Here is a 15,759-nt window from a genome sequence, read left to right on the forward strand (position 1 = left end):
AAAGTGATCTTGGGTTCTGGTTTTGATCTGTGTGAAGATGCTTTTTGCTCTTCTTGCTAGAGAGGTTTCCCTGGATTCAGAGATGTGGGGCTTTTTACCCTACTCTTTGGGATTATAGGATCTTCCTTCAAATGAAACAATAATCAGGATTTCGCTTATTCAGAGTTCATTCTGAGGCAGTAGATCAGAGCCTGTAGCAGTGTTACAGCACGGAAGGGTGTCAAGGGGGAGCTGGTTGGGTATTTTTCCTTTGCTGGGGCTCGCTGAGATTGGGGAGTGGGAGCCTGCAGGTCCATCTGGACAGAGCCACGGAGCTGCCTTCGAAACGGGAGAAGGCGGCTGGAGGCTTGGTCTTTGGGCAGTTGATAGTTGAAACAGGTTTGGAAACCTTTGGACAAAGGCTTCTTGCTGGTTCTTAGCCTTTCCAAATAAAATACCTTCCCAAACAAAGGTATAATTAGGGTACTTCAGTATGGCTTTTTTTTCTCTGTAATCCTCAAACTAGTCTTTTCAGTAATACATGAGTCAGGAAACTGAAAAACGTACCTTTGTTGCATTTATTTTGCAACCACAAAGCTATTTTGTTAATGGCAAGAGCTTTTGTCGACTTAAATTGTATCTCAGGCAATCCTAACTTACTGGTGGCAAATACCAGGAGCCATGCTAAGCAGCTTCTGCAGGAGCTTGGCATGGAACTGACCTCCCTCAAATGGTCTCTTAGGTAAAATGCCTCATTGGTGTTGCTTGTAAGAGCTTATGGCTGCAGCAGTTTGCACCGAAGGGGTTGGAAACTGCAGATGTGGGGCGGCTCTGCCGTGGGAAGGGTGAGCACACAGCGCAGCCACAGAGGGCTTGGCGAGTCTTGGTCCTCTGGTGGTACAAGAGAGCTCCCCAAGACCCAGAAGGTTGGGAGCTTGTGACTTGTGGCAGCAGAAGGATGGTTCTGCTCTGTCTTCAGGGAGGCTCGGGGGGGGACACCTGACAGCAGCCCCCCAGGCTGTTGATATGCCAGAGCCAGGTTCTTCGTTGCAGTTGACCTCTGTCCTTGGAGATTTCAAGACCCAACGGGGTAAAGCCCTGAGCAGCCTGGTCCATCCCTGGAGCAGTCCCGTTTTCACCAGGCTGGAGGAGAAGCTTCCTGAGGTTCCTCAGATAGCCTACATCACTATCCCAGTGACTTGCTCAGCACACCTAAATGCTATCCTTCCATGTCCCACCTATGAAAATGGAGAATTTCCTCACACCTTGTGCTCTTTTCTGGAAAAACAGCTCGGTTTACATTATTTTCTACTTTGGAACCAGTGTGCTCAGCTGGACAGAGTGTAGTAATCAGCATTGAAGTCCTGTACAGAATTTCCTTTTAAAACAAGTTTTCTGTTGATTGACAGAGGTTGAACTGTCAGAGATCAGAACTGGATCTGTAAAATATGTTTTGAGGTCAAACAAGGTATGCAAGACTAAGTAAGCTAATATTCACCTATAAACTTCTGTGTCGGCCTTCTGCATTGTGAGTGGACCTACACTGAGCGGAGTTGACCTAAGTGAGGTTTTTGCTGCCTGGGCTGCTTAAGTCGGGTTGGGTAAAGGAGGGGACACGTCTTGTCCAGGAGCTCTGAGAGCAACGTCTGTTGGCTGGAAATACCTTAGTGGATCTTGATTTGCGAAAAGATGCCTTTGTAATAATGTTTGTGGCAGCAGGAAAATACACCAAACATTTATCACTCACATTACTGCAAATGTTAATTTCTGTTTCTCAAAGGAAAAAACTCGCATTTTTTATTCCTTTCATTTACTTGTGTTTAAGGAGGTAGGATTTGGCCTAAGGAGATCAAAAGTAGCATATATTCTGTAACAAAAAAAAGTGATAAACCTTACCGTTTTGCACTGGTCTCCTTCTGCTACTGTATCTGTGAAATAACTTTCTCTCTAAAGGTGCTGCTGAATTTACTGTCAGATTTTCTATTACAGAAAAAGAAATGTTTCTTTTAATTCGATGAGAAATATATAGATTTAGATACATATATATATGTGTGTGTGTATTTTTAGGGGTGGTTTGCTTCTTCTTCCTGTCCTTGCTCATGAAGGCACGGGTAGGTGCTGCTGGTAGAAGCTGGAGGGGTCTGTGTCAGCCTGGCTGTAAGTGCTGGAGGGATGCTGGGATGCAGCGGTGACTCCGGTACAGCGCTCCCTCCAGTGCCCACACAAGCCCATCAGCAGAAACAAGGCGTTGTGCTCCTGGGGACCCCAATTACCTTCGTACAGATCGATCCCTGTTGCCAGGTTTGGCGTAGTTGCTGTTGGGTCTTGACCTCCATCGTGTGCTTTCGCTGGGGATATGACTGGGAGCCTCCGCTGGGCAGCGCACAGTGGGTGGGAGTCATTAGATATTTTATATTTTTATATATACATTTATATACACACACATGCTGCGGGGTCATTAGATATTTTACAACATAAAGTATTATTTAGAACAAGAAATGCTGGGAGATCCTCTGCCTTACCCATGTTGGGTTGTCATGCATTTCATCGTGTTTTGCTTACGTGAGCAAACGCGTTTGCAGACACAGTGGATTTTACGCTGAGTAGTGAGGTAACGCATCTTGCAGGGCAAGCTCACGTGGCAACCAGCCCTCTCAGCAGCCCTTAACAGAAAGTTGCAAATTGGGGCATGTTAAAGATGGATTTTTACCTTCCAAGTCCATAAGTGGTGACAATTTCATTCATGGCGTCTAGATATAACAACTGCTTTTTATTTCTTTATTGGTTCCTAATATATATGGAGTACATGTTGTAAGCAAAGAGAAGATTTACTTCATTTTTATATCCTTGCAAACGGTCTGGTAACTGCGAGGGACTTTAAACCCTTTTCAACAAAGTAAATTCTGTGAAATGTTCTGAAAGCCAAAACATAGTGAGAAATTCATGCTAATGTTTTTGAGTGCTTGTTTGTGGGTTTTAAAAATTATTTATCCATTCATTTAGTTGTGTAGTCTTTTAAGGCCATGTAAGGAAAATTTTATTGAAGAATAAATGCAACTTGTGCTTTTCATCTGTTCCTGATCATGGTAATAGGAACATTATAATGAAGCATACGTTAATTTAGGTAGGTTTGATTTCTCTTAATTTTTCCCACTATACATAAAGAGCTTAATATTTCCAGCTATAGAGATTTCCCTGGAAGAAAATGGACAAGACTTTTTAAAATAGGATGGTTTACCCCTGAGGGAGAAAAGTATTGGCATGTGTTGTCTCTCCTGCAGTGAATTCTCATTCTGAAATTTTTTAGTGTCAGTATTACTTACAGGGATTATGTGATATTAAAATTTCCCTACCTGTATCTGTTAAAGGACCATTTGATCATTTTTATTTTATTGAAAAGTTAATTTAAGAAAACAAGTACTGTCTGAAGCATTCATGTGCCTCTTCAACTTTTCCTTCAGAACTGTATTTTACAGGAATTAGAAGTAGGTTTACAGTGTGGAATTGCATTGTCTTTAAAATAAATAAATAAATAAATAAATGTATTTCTGAGTACTAATGCATTGTCTCCAAGGAAAAATCAGCTGCTTGTTGGTGGGGTTTTTTTTTTGTTTTTTTCTTTCCATGTAGCTGAATTACCAGCTCTCCAGCATGGGAGCTGGATTTAGCTTCCCTTACGACAGGCTTTCAGATGTCCTGGATCCCATGATTTTGCTTCAGGAATACTACATTCCCACATGCCTCAGTGTACCTGGTTTGAAAAGAAGGAATGAAGCCAGCGCCTCTGCTTTTGGGCAGGAGAGAGATCAATTGTATTAAACTGCTTACAAAGTGCATTAAATGCCCTTCTCTGGTGCGACGTGCAGTGGTTACCTTAGTCACCGTGTGACGGCTTCGTTCCTGAGCTTTGCGAGTAAGGAAGGATGGGAAAGGCTTTCAAGTATAGACCTTGACGCTTTTTCAGTGAATAAATAGCAAACAGTTTGCCCAGGGCGATGGCAAGCCCCCGATGTTGTGCTTGTACTTGTTGTATAAATGTAGGTTTGCAATTACTCCTACAGTTGGAATTGATTTTTTTAGAGAATCAGATACTTTTGGTCTTGCGTGCTGCTTGGAGTCATGTGCTGGAGAAGATGACAATGGTCTCTGAATCCAACAAAAGATTAAAAATCACCTTAAGATTAAAATTTAATAATGTTTTTAGCTATTGCTAAATAGTTAATAGACCATATTAAAAACACCTAGACTACAAATATTGCCTATAAATAATTAGAAATTGTTACTAGCATTGTAATTAAGAGCATGCTGGCTGCAAATGATACCTCACCATGTGCAAAGAAAATTATGAAAAGTAAGCAGATGACTGATAGTGTACTTTTTCTAATATTAAATAGATTTTCCTAAGCAGCAGGGGCTTAAATGCTATTTAGCAGGTGGGGACTTGAAGATAAATGTTGCAGAAGGGATGTCTGTGTGTGTAATGCAACGGAGGCTTAAAGGAACAATATTTGATCAAAGGAAGAAAGGGTTTTGGTTACAAGTTAATATTAAGATGAACGGGAATCATTGTTTTATGCAGGAAAACAGGAAAAAAAATTGATTAACTGGTCAAGGACCCTGATCCATTCTGCTGGGCACCACTTTCACCACTTTTGGGCTCAGCATAAACCGACATGACATTTAGCAAGTTTCTGTCATTTTATTTAACTAAACCTGAAAGGTGCTACAGAATATCCTCATGTTCATTTTCCACTTGTATTTGCTAAGCTTGTTTATTTTTCTGTATGTATTTTTTTTTTCTCCAGCAACCATTCCAGGTTTATAGCAAGCCTTTATATTTTCATTTCACACTTTCACGTGGAAGCAGAGTGTTTAACCACCAGACATTAAACTTTCATGTTTCCTTTCCGAGTCTCACCATGCTAATTAAGAAGATATTCTTCTGTAATTATCTCCCTCTTCAGTGACTCATTATTTTCCCTGGCTTATGGGGACAGTGGTAGCAGCTCCCCCCTGAATTAGTGTGCTGCTCCAAGGGGAAGGTTGGGCTGCCTTGGCAGGAGCCGGGGATGTTGGAGGGGGAAGAGAGGGCTCGTGTACAAGCAGCCATCCCGGCGAGCAGCCAGAGGAGGGGAGAGGGGTCAAAAGTAGATGCAGAGGAGATGGCAATCAAATTCATCCGCATCTCCAGCCGCTCCTATATCTAATAATGAATATTCAAGTGCACTTGAAAGTTTAACAGTTGCTCCGCATTCATTTTGTTCACATGCAAGGCTGCTGTGATGATTTCCTCAGGTACGAAATTCATCTTTTGACTGTTACAGCCGTGTCTATTAACTGAAATTGCTCTACCAAACAGATAAACACAGAAATACGAGCAAAGCTATTAGCCAGTTACAGGCGACTTCGTTAGAAGGAAGCAGAGGCTCTGTGTTGGCGGCTGGATTACCTGGAAAGGGCTGGATTTGCAGACGTGGGGTTGGTGTGTTTATGTGGAGGAAGGTGAAGCTACATCTATGTGTTGGCAAAGCAGTGGCCTTCACAGACTATTTAAGTGAGTGAACGTATATAAACAGATACCAAGAGCAAAACACAGTTCATTTTCAGCTCTCCTGAGCATTTATGAACCATCTTCAGACCCTTACGTGAAGTGATGGACTGAATCACATCTGCAGCCTAGTCTTAAGCAGCCAATTTAAAAAATTTATAATTCTGAATAGCAATGAGGCATCACTTTGATTGATGACATCATGAGGGGAAATAGGACTGAATATGGGCTATTGAATATTTTCTTGCAGGCATGAGCCCATTTATAGTGTCTGTTATGTAGAGTGCTTGTTAGGCGGTGTTTTGACAATTAATGTTTTGAGATTTTTGAGATGATCCTGTCTTATTTACATTTCATAGTAATAAATGTTATCTTTGTACAGCCACAAATTCTATTCTTGTCAGAGTTCGTTACAAAGTTCTTTTGATGTCACTGAACAGCAGCTCAGGTGGCCTTTTCCTTTCATATTCATAATGCATATGCCTAAGAACTCTCGTCAGGTACCTTTGTGTGGTGCAGAAAAAATAATGCTCTCGCATGGACGAGATCAGTTATGTAGGAGTTTAGATCCAAACTCCATTCCATAGGAGAAAAGCAAATTCAAGGAGTGCTTGTCTGGTGGAGCTGGGGGGATTAGACTCTAAAGACGGGGGCTCGTTACACACACCAATAACCCAGTGTCATTTCGCATTAGGTCTCAATTACTTGGACTGATGTAGAAATAAATACTTAGATTTGAAAATAACGCAGATCTTAAAGGTAATGATGAAGGCTGTGCTGTGCTTGGAAAGAAGAGAAAATTCCTGAGCGTTCTGTCAGACTGGGCATGGCAGAGAATGACCTTGAAAATGGCACAGCAAGGGGCATTTGCAATTTTATCGAACCATATATAGAATCATTTATTTTCTGAGTAATTCTGCTGGTTTTTTGCAACATATTTTTCCTTCATTAAGGACCAGAAAAGGTGTGGACACTATTACTGTGATGAGTCAAGAGGTTCTTAGTGGGTAGTCAGAGGAGGAGGGTGGACAGTCAGAGGAGTCATTTATGGGATTCTAGTAGCCATAGGTGTGGGTTTGAGTTGTTACTACGATACTTTCAGGTGCCAGAAGAAAAGGTTAAAGGTTTTTTTGGGCACTTTATACTTTTTTCCATGGTTTGAGAGATCTTTGGTACTACTGTTCTGTTTTTATGGAAGTTACTGGGTTTTGTTTTGGTTTTTTATAAGCATCACAGTATCTGACAATACCACTCAATGAAACTAAAATTTGGGGTTTAACTGCGATGCTCAATACAACGATTTTTAAGAGATTTCTTCCTTGAGCAGAGTATCTGCTTCCCAAATGCAAATCCTGATGCTGTGTGATATTTTTAGGAGCGGTGCTTATTACCTTCCAAAGCCTTTAATGCCTGAGCAACTTTTATACGGAGAATATGTTGCAAAATCTTCAGTGAAGATGATGACAAAGCTGTGAAATTGGAAATAGAAACTTTTCAAGATTTTTTTTTTGTTTTCTTGACAGAATTTGCATATCCATTAATGAACTTATGTGATTGAATCATATCCACTGTGTTACGTGGTGCTCTCTAGCGATATCGTGTTTTGATAACAGGTATTATGTTGCCCTGTCTTAATTAATTTGTTTGTTTGTACCTTTTTTTATAGGGGAGTTTTGTTGCGTGCATGACTGCCATTTTAAGGCAAATGGAAGACTATCACTATGCTCATTTAATCAAGACCTTCGGAAAGATGAGGTCAGATGTTGTGGTAAGTTTAACACGTTTTATCTTTTTATAAGACAGTTTAACTTGTGTTTGTTTTTTGTCTGTTCCTGTTTGTTAAATACACTTGTGAAAAGTACAAAATGTGTTTGACGTTACAGATTTAATATAAAAATAATTAATAAAGCACTATGACCTGTACATTTTCTGAATTTGCAGAGGACAAAATTAACCTTCCTGCCACACAAGAATAGAGCTCATCTCTGGAGCTGTTCAATACTTTTAAAAGCAAGCACTGAAACAGTGGATTTAAAGCAATTAAAAGAAAGCATTAGAAAACACTGCTGAGCCATTACTAAAAATCTGTTTTGTTTAAGGAGAGAAGGGGGGAAGGGAAAAAAAGCTGTCTTGAAGAAAGGAATTTTCAGTGTTAAATCTTCCAGATGTCCTGATTTCATTTGTTTAAATAACTTTTACTTACAGATCTGCTCACTTTAAATTTTATACAAAACATTTTAACCTTAAAGATGCCCTTAGTTGTTAAATAAGCGATAATAATTGAAATCTGTCTTCTCAGGGTTGTTCGGTAGCCTAACTAAGCCAACAACACAACTTAATTAGAGCGTTATAGAAAGGAGTTTATAGCTAAGGAGATAACTCTTAATGACCTGAAACTATCATTGCCATATGGCAAGTGCATGCTGCAAAGTAGCGACCAAACTTGTTGGCTGAGATCCATCAATTAGCAGATGACCTGAAGCCTGATCAGCTGTATGACATTACCCACTCTGGTGCTGGGGCTTCTGTTAGGTGCTTTAGGGAGCTTTCACCTGTATCTTAATCAAGAGTGGCCTTTATTTAGGTTCCCTCCTTCCTTCCAAGCCCAGTGGAACAAAAGCCAGGGTTGTTCCTTTTGTGTTATTTTTCAATGTTCGGGCTTTCCAGTTTGCCTTTATGTCTTTAATCTTTGTTCTTCTTATTTTTCCTTATATTCTGCAAGATTTGAGCTCTTTGCCCCGTGCCAGTTTTCATATAAGGTGCTAGAGCCTCTGTCTGTTTAGAGCTCAGTCTATTTGTATTTGTGTTTATAATTGAGCTCGGTCTATTTGTACCTGATCTGGCATTCCTAAAGTCCAAAGCTGATGACTCAAGAGAGTGAAGACAAAGTCTAGGTGCAAAAACCGGTAGCTGGGCATCACTGTGCTGGAGGGGTTGCTTCCCAGTTAGTCTGCTTTGGGATCTCAGAGTGCTTACATGGATAGTCACTTGGTTTGCCCCTAAGGACGAAACGTTCCCAAGCTAAATGCTGCTAGTAGAGTGAAAATAATGGTTTTAGCATACAGAAAACACATGACTGTTAAGTTTAATCAAGCCAAATACTTCTGTTCTTCTAAAGTGGTTCAAGCCATTTGGCTCTGGACAGGGCAAACATTACAGGGTCTTACGTGGAAAAACATAAAAGCAGTTTGCTCTTAAGACGTGTACTGAAAACATGCAGAGAGAAATTCTGGTTAAGGAGAAATCTCTGATTGTTCTAATGGCAAAAAAAGTTTATTTTAAAGTCTCGCTTTTTTAGTCTAAATTGTCTTAAAGGTCATTCTGTAGGTCAGATCTTTCTTGGTGAAAACAAGGGAGTAATTATGTATTTGGAATTTGGCAAACGGTCTATTTATAATTGCTTGTTTTAAGAGTTTGATTTATGTGCACACAGTGCTTGGGGATACATGAAGAATCACTTCTTTCTTCTGTTTTGACTCTGTATATTTGTCCCTTTCTGCATGTTCTTGGGTTGTATAGCTGGAATTGCTCTGGATAGTTAAAATCCTATTTTTTATCAGCACGTGTACTACTTGACTACTTGTTTTGCACTGTTACGCCACTTGACTCTCATCTGTATTAGCAGATACACTAATCCAAACTTGGTCATTTGCTGTAAGATTTTTAATATCTTTAATTAAAATGTACCTTTTAAATGTTTTAACATTGTTGTTGATTATAGGATAATGTATGTTAGTTGCAACTAAATACATAGCAAACTGGTAAAACTTTATAATGGGTAATATTTTGATGGTAGAAAACGCTACGTTAAACTGACTTTGAAGTATAAATCATATAAATAAATGTGTGGAGGTGTAATGTCAGAGTATTGTTAATCCTGTGATAAAAGGAAACTACAGTAAGTAAACTGTTTTTTCTTTTTTTTTTTTTTTTAAACCACAAACAAAACCGACTGAATCATCATTTTAGACAAAAGGATGAAGATACAACCCAGTTTCTATGTTTAAGAGAAAAGCTTACATAACCTTTTTCAGTGAGAACCAAAGTGAGGAGTTACTGTTCTAAGAATTTCTTCATAGATGAGACTTCATTGTTAATGTGAAACCCACATCTTGTTCACTATTTTATGTTTCACCATCTAAACGGATGCCCCGTGAAGTTCTCCCAGGAGCGTTGCCTCCCTTACTGGTATTGATGCTGTGGTTCAAGTTTGCCCATGTCCTCTCTTAGAGCTTTTGTTTTCTTCTGTCTTCAGTGGTGGGATACTGCTAAACTGTGCTCTACACGTATCATCCTTGGTACTGTAGGGCTTGATGGGAAAAAACCCAAAACCTTTCCCTACTTCCTTGTTTAACTTTTCATGCTTTTTCCATTTCTTTTTAGACGGACAATTTTTTGGGCCAGTGCTGTTTGATTTGCCCATTTTAGAGCTTAGATCCAGAAGTGTTTTCATTTAAACCAAATTTGCCTACATACGGAGGCGATAACTGCATCTCCTATTACAGGGTTTTCAGTTTAATCGCAAAGGCATAAAGAAGCAGCAATGTAGAACTGAAACTAGATTATTTCAAACAGAAATGAATATTTTTTTCTTGGAAAAAAGTTACAAGAGAGAGGGAGAACTTAAGTGAAGCAGTGGTTGCTTCTTCACCATTGGAGACCCTTAAATCTTTCTTCAGCATGTGTTCTTGCTCAACCAGAAGTTATAAGCCCAGTGTTGGAACCGCTAGAGGAAACTTTATGGCCTGTGTTATGTAGGCGTCAGGTTTAGATTGTTATAATGGTCTTATTTGGCCTCAAAAATCTTAGAAAAGATGAGGTGGAATGCAATAAAACCAGTCTTATATCTCTCTGCAGAATATATTGTTTAGGCTTATTAAGGTATTTCTATTCAAAGAGGATTTTCTTACTGTCAAGCCTACTATCGTCCTGAGATTAAACACCATCTGAGATCAGTGAGGTTATTTCTGGGACTAACTGATCTTACTCCTCTTTTTACTTGGTAGAATTTATATTCAGTTGAGACATATGTGGCAGCAGGTAACAAAAAAATATATGTTAATGTTTTCCCACGTGGAGTATCTCAGCCGTATTCCTCCCTAAAGGCTTTCAAGACAACGTCCTGGAGTGAGTAAAGTAATTAGAAAGACAAATTCCATGAGGTATTTTAAATTAAAATTCTCTGCACCTTCATTTTCTTCTCCCCCTTTAATATTTTGCCTTCCTAGGCTTTGGGGTTTAATGTGTGTACATCGGTGTATTATTGTTCATCCTTCCATGACAAGAAGGATGAACATGACATGACATGACCCTTCTTTGCAGGATGTGATGTTGAGAGTCGCAGGGGATGCCCCCATGGTGGTGGGATCCCGCAGAGGCAGCCCAGCCAGAGCCATCCCTGAGGATGGAGAGTGGACTTCCCAGAGTCAGCCTCGTACAGCAGCCCAGCAGAGGTTCAGGTGGTGTCCTGACAAGCTGTAGCTGAGCCTATTTGACTTCTGGCTGCTATACCTCAGGGCTCTGCAAAGCCAAAATTTTCATTGACTTAGCCTACATTTTATTTTTATATCGAGCTCCTATATGTTTTAGCTAGCTATTTTTATTAGGTTTGAGCATTTATTGAAGAACCTTTTTGGAATCCAGGTTGTGAAAAATACAGTGATACAGGTGTATCGGGGTGTGATGCTCAGCGGTCCATGAGCTTACTCTCTTTTCTTTCTGTTAATTGGATGGGAATTATGAAGGGGTCCTGTCTATTGTGAACTTTGCTTCCTTGGGATATTAAATAGGATTCGTATTTTTAGTTGGAGAGAAACCAGGAGTTGCAGCCTTTGCTCCTTTTAGTACAGGTTTTTATCATTTTTTCATGTTCAGAACAATTTGTTCTGCTTCTAGGTATACTGAAAATAACAGACTCTACAGCAACACAGCATGAACTGATACCTTCCTTCTCCACTCCCCACCCCAACACCCCCCAAAAAAAAACAACTAGACTTTGCTCATAATATGAGGTTAATTCATGTAAACCATTTGCTTTTCCATAAGAAAGATAAAACAGAAAAGAGCAGTGTTACGAATACATAGAATACAGATAAGCATCAGAAGCTTTTTATTTGATCAATAATGAGCTTAGTTTTTATAGAGCATTATTTAAAGTACCTGTGTGAAAGTAGGATTATTAAAATGTAAATATCAGTAGATTAAAACGTAGAGCTGAATTGGCAAAGTAGGTCAGATCAGACGTGGCACAGCCTCCGGGGTCAGTAACGAACATGAATCGTCAACAAAGCATATGAAGATTCATCCACCATCACACACGTGGACCTTGATCAGCAAAGTGTGCAGAAGCTCAGCAGCTGTAAGGTAGAGTTTGCTACAAGAAATCAGGAAAGGATGCATCTGTATTCATAAAATATTAAGGGGAAAAAAACCCACAGTGAGCTCAAATGTGCCATTGCCCTTCCCACGGTGCTGCTTCCAGTCACCTGTCAATTATTGGGCTGTGAAGCAGCATCAGTAAGAAAATCACCCGATACCTGCAGCTGTAAAAAACCATGCGCTCAAATGAAGCTCTCTGCAATGCTTGGGCAGCAAAATATGCAACGTGGTTATTAGAAATTATGTAACTCTTTCACCTAATACATGAAAAATGAGCAGTAAAGTATGCAGCTTGATCTGTTAAATGCAGACACGTTTTACGGAGCTAGTGGCTTGTGTGTCTGGGATGAATTTTGACTTATGCAATAGTAACATCTCTTTAACCACGAGCAGTTCCAAATTTTATCTCAATCCTGTTAACATCACAACTTCTTGATGGGGGTTGTCTTGTTGGAAGTGACTTTGGTAAAACAACAGAGAATTTATTTTACTAGTATTATATATTCTTTGCTGAAAATGTGTCTTTCAGGCTGCTGATGCTTTCTTGGCCCTTTTTGTCCTGGGTGTCTCCTTGGGTACCAGAAGCTGGGATGTAAAGCATCCCAAAGCAACCCTTGTGCCGTGCACATGGCAGAGCTGGGCAGCCTGGAAATTCACTGTGCTTTGTGATCTCAGTGTTGTCTCCTCAGCATCTCTGCAGCTCCCTGCATCCCACTGACTGAATTTCTGCACCAGGAAAAACATCTTAACAGAGCAACGAATCAAAAGATAAAATGCAATCAAGAGGCTGGCTCTCACACATGAAGAAATACTTATGAGAGCAGTAACTTCCTATTTGCTTCTCGCTGAAAAGGTTACATAAAACCCACCTTAGTTAAAAGTCCAGTGAATGTAACACATTGGAGGTTTTTTTGTAGGCATTTGACATTTTAAAGATAGAGGAGATAAATACCATTACTGAGAAGCTGTAGCAAAGGAAAAATATTCTAACCTTGGAATAAAAGTTCATTTTTATCTCCGTGTGAAGTGGATCAAGGACTGTTTGCATTAAGTTCTTTTTTCCCTCTTTATCTTTCTAAAAGCATTTGATATTACTCAAATTGTTAGATAGCAATTATAGATTCCCAAATTGTAGAAGATGTTTTACATCGTAAAGTACATGAGATTTCTGTTCCAAAGAGATGTTTGTTTATATCTGTGTAGAAGTAAATTGGTTTATGCTACTAAATTAACTTTGTTCTGGGTCAGGTTTTCACTTGCAGAAGCAATTACTGCTACTCCCTTTGGGGGGAGAGTCTCTCCTAGTTTCAGCTGGCCAAACCATTGCTGTCATCTACCCCTGGCTGGGGATAACGTGCACCACTCCGCTTACCTGAGTCCAGTTTTGAGCTGGAGCATGTATTTTTTTTTTTAATAAATAGATAATCTTGATTTCAGGCAAGAGAAAATTTCAGGAGGTATTTACATGGGGAGGGGAAACTCAGCAACTGACTCCAGGGAGTATTTTTAGTGTAATCAGAAGATTAAGATTAGTATTTTAGGTCTTTTTCTTTTTCCATGTGCCATTATGCTTTTAAGAACTTTCCAACGTATGCCAGGCATGTGTCATGACGTGTATGCTGCAATGCACACTGCACAGGGCTGTGAGACTGTCTGTGGTGTAAAGAGGAACCTACTTTTTTTTCAGCAGAAACTGCCCTTGGATAACTGGCAAATGGGTGGTTGTTCCCAAGTGATACCACAGGCTGTTTACAATGTAGGATTACTATTGTTATCATTTCTGAAAAGTTTAAATAGGATTATTGTAGGATTTGCGTACATTGTATATAACTGTGCCTTAGTAGAATTTGTGTATGTTGTGTATGAATAATGGCTTTTTTATGAAGCAGAACAGTATGTCGCATTTTTAATCTTGTCATTAATAACCGACACTATCATTTGTAATTTTTTTGATCTAGAAGAGTGGTCTTTTCTAAATTATGTTCTCTTCTTTTAGGATTTTCTGATGGAAACATTCATCATGTTCAAGAATCTCATTGGGAAGAACGTCTATCCCTTTGACTGGGTTATAATGAACATGATGCAGAATAAGTAAGTCTAGAGCAAAAAGCACCGTAGCTTTCTGAGATGGCTGTTTCATGTTTGATCTGAAACAACAGTGTTGCTTGGAAACAGTAAAACACAATGCGGCAGCTAGAGTGGGGAGTGCTTTTTGTTGGGTTTTTTTCTTTCTTTCTGTAATGCAAATAATTATTTAAAAATCGGTGTTGGAGATTGCAGGGCAGTGTTTTAGTGGCCTGTTTTGGGGCTCTTGGAGTCCACCGCAATTTAAGGGTGGCACCATTCTGACAACTAAAAATGTGGAACAAACTGCAGTTGCAGTAGGAATCTTTACATATCTTGTAATAATTAAATTTATTCCTTTGGGCATGAATGATATGTTTTGCATATGACCTCAAAACCAGCGGTTATCGTATGCTGATGTGGAATTGTATGTGCTGCAATATTTTCAGTGGTACTAACAGGAAAGAATTGAAAAGGCATTTTAAACCCAGGTTCCATCAGCCTGATAATGAAGAGACAGGCTGCAAATGTTTCTAATCCACTTTTTTTATTTTGCTCAATAATTGCAGCTTTGTCATTATTTAGCATTCCTTTGTGGAATATTTTATGTTTGTGACATTTATTAGGTATGTCAGATGCTTTTATGTGTACTGTGATGAAAGTATAAGGAAAAACCATTATATTTACTAGTTGCCTGGAGAAATCTCTTCTGTGCTTACTGGTAGCTACCGTGGCTATAAAGTTGTCAGTGTTTACTTACATAAAATCCTGAAACACAGTTCCTACTCTCATTATAAAACTGTACCATAACTTTAATCTTGGCTTCTGAAGTCTCCTTAACCGCCTAATAAAATCCATTCTTAATAAATAGGAGTTAGGAGGTCCAGCCATCTTTTGAGTTATACCCATTGGGTATGGATGCACGCTTCTGCACGGCTGCAGCTTGCAAAGCACCTGCTGTTGTAAATGAAGAGCCCTTTGAGATTAGCTGATGAGGAAGATCTAAAGCCCCTTGGGTTTCTATTTTTTTCTTCTTCTTTTTTTTTTTTTTTTTTTTTTTTTTTTTTTTTAAATTTTAAAGTGGTTTTGCTTCAAGAACTCCCAACTGTCTCCAGAGTCGTGTTGCAGGTGCTTTGGAAACCCTCACAGCGTAAGTTACCTGGCATCCTTTTGAACAGCAGAACACCTCTCTGGCTTGCTGAATTTTTTAAGGGATTGAAATATGATTGGGAAGGTCTGTGTTTGGACGTGATGAATGCCAGTTAACTGACGGCAGGTAGAGTGGTGTGAACAATGTTGTGGTGACTCTTGCCCCAGATGTAAAGAAGACGAGTATTCCTCGCGTTATCTTCACCTTCTTGCCAAATGACCTCTCAGTGTTCATTTGAGGGGGGATTTGACCTCAATGCTCTTTTCTAAGCTGTGGAATTATGGTCACAGAAATGAAGGAGCGAAAATATAGAAAAAGCCTTTTCCTCCCCACCGATCTTGCTTCAAAGCACAAAGGGATCCTTACCAGGCAGTTCCTCACACTGAAAATTTGGAGCAATACAAAGCGTGACGCAGAGGTCCGCAGTTAGGGTAGGGGCTTTGATTTTCTGTTCCTTTAAAAATAGTCTTTTTTTTCTTTTTTAGTCCTTTTTCACATGCTGAACATTAAGTCCTGAAGAAGCAGAAACGCGATGTGTTGTTAAGATCTTTGATTCTTACTGAATAACCTCAGAACCCACAGAATATCTGAGTAGTATTTAAAGTTAAAAACAAAAATGGTTTTCAGGTCTTTCTGGTGT

The 15,759-nt window shown here is 39.4% G+C and overlaps 1 protein-coding gene across 2 annotated transcripts in view; it reads left to right on the forward strand.

The window, feature by feature from the left end:
- Window positions 1-15,759, forward strand: part of DOCK1 (dedicator of cytokinesis 1) — a 319,207-nt gene that overhangs the window by 172,671 nt on the left and 130,777 nt on the right. For both annotated transcript variants that reach the window (XM_056351327.1, XM_056351328.1), the window contains exons 28-29: window positions 7,194-7,295; window positions 13,902-13,996. In XM_056351327.1, the coding sequence (XP_056207302.1) occupies window positions 7,194-7,295; window positions 13,902-13,996 (197 nt within the window). The remainder of the gene's footprint in view (window positions 1-7,193; window positions 7,296-13,901; window positions 13,997-15,759) is intronic.

This window comes from Falco biarmicus, chromosome 9 (genome assembly GCF_023638135.1).
Source record: "Falco biarmicus isolate bFalBia1 chromosome 9, bFalBia1.pri, whole genome shotgun sequence".
Classification (NCBI taxonomy): Eukaryota; Metazoa; Chordata; class Aves; order Falconiformes; family Falconidae; genus Falco; species Falco biarmicus.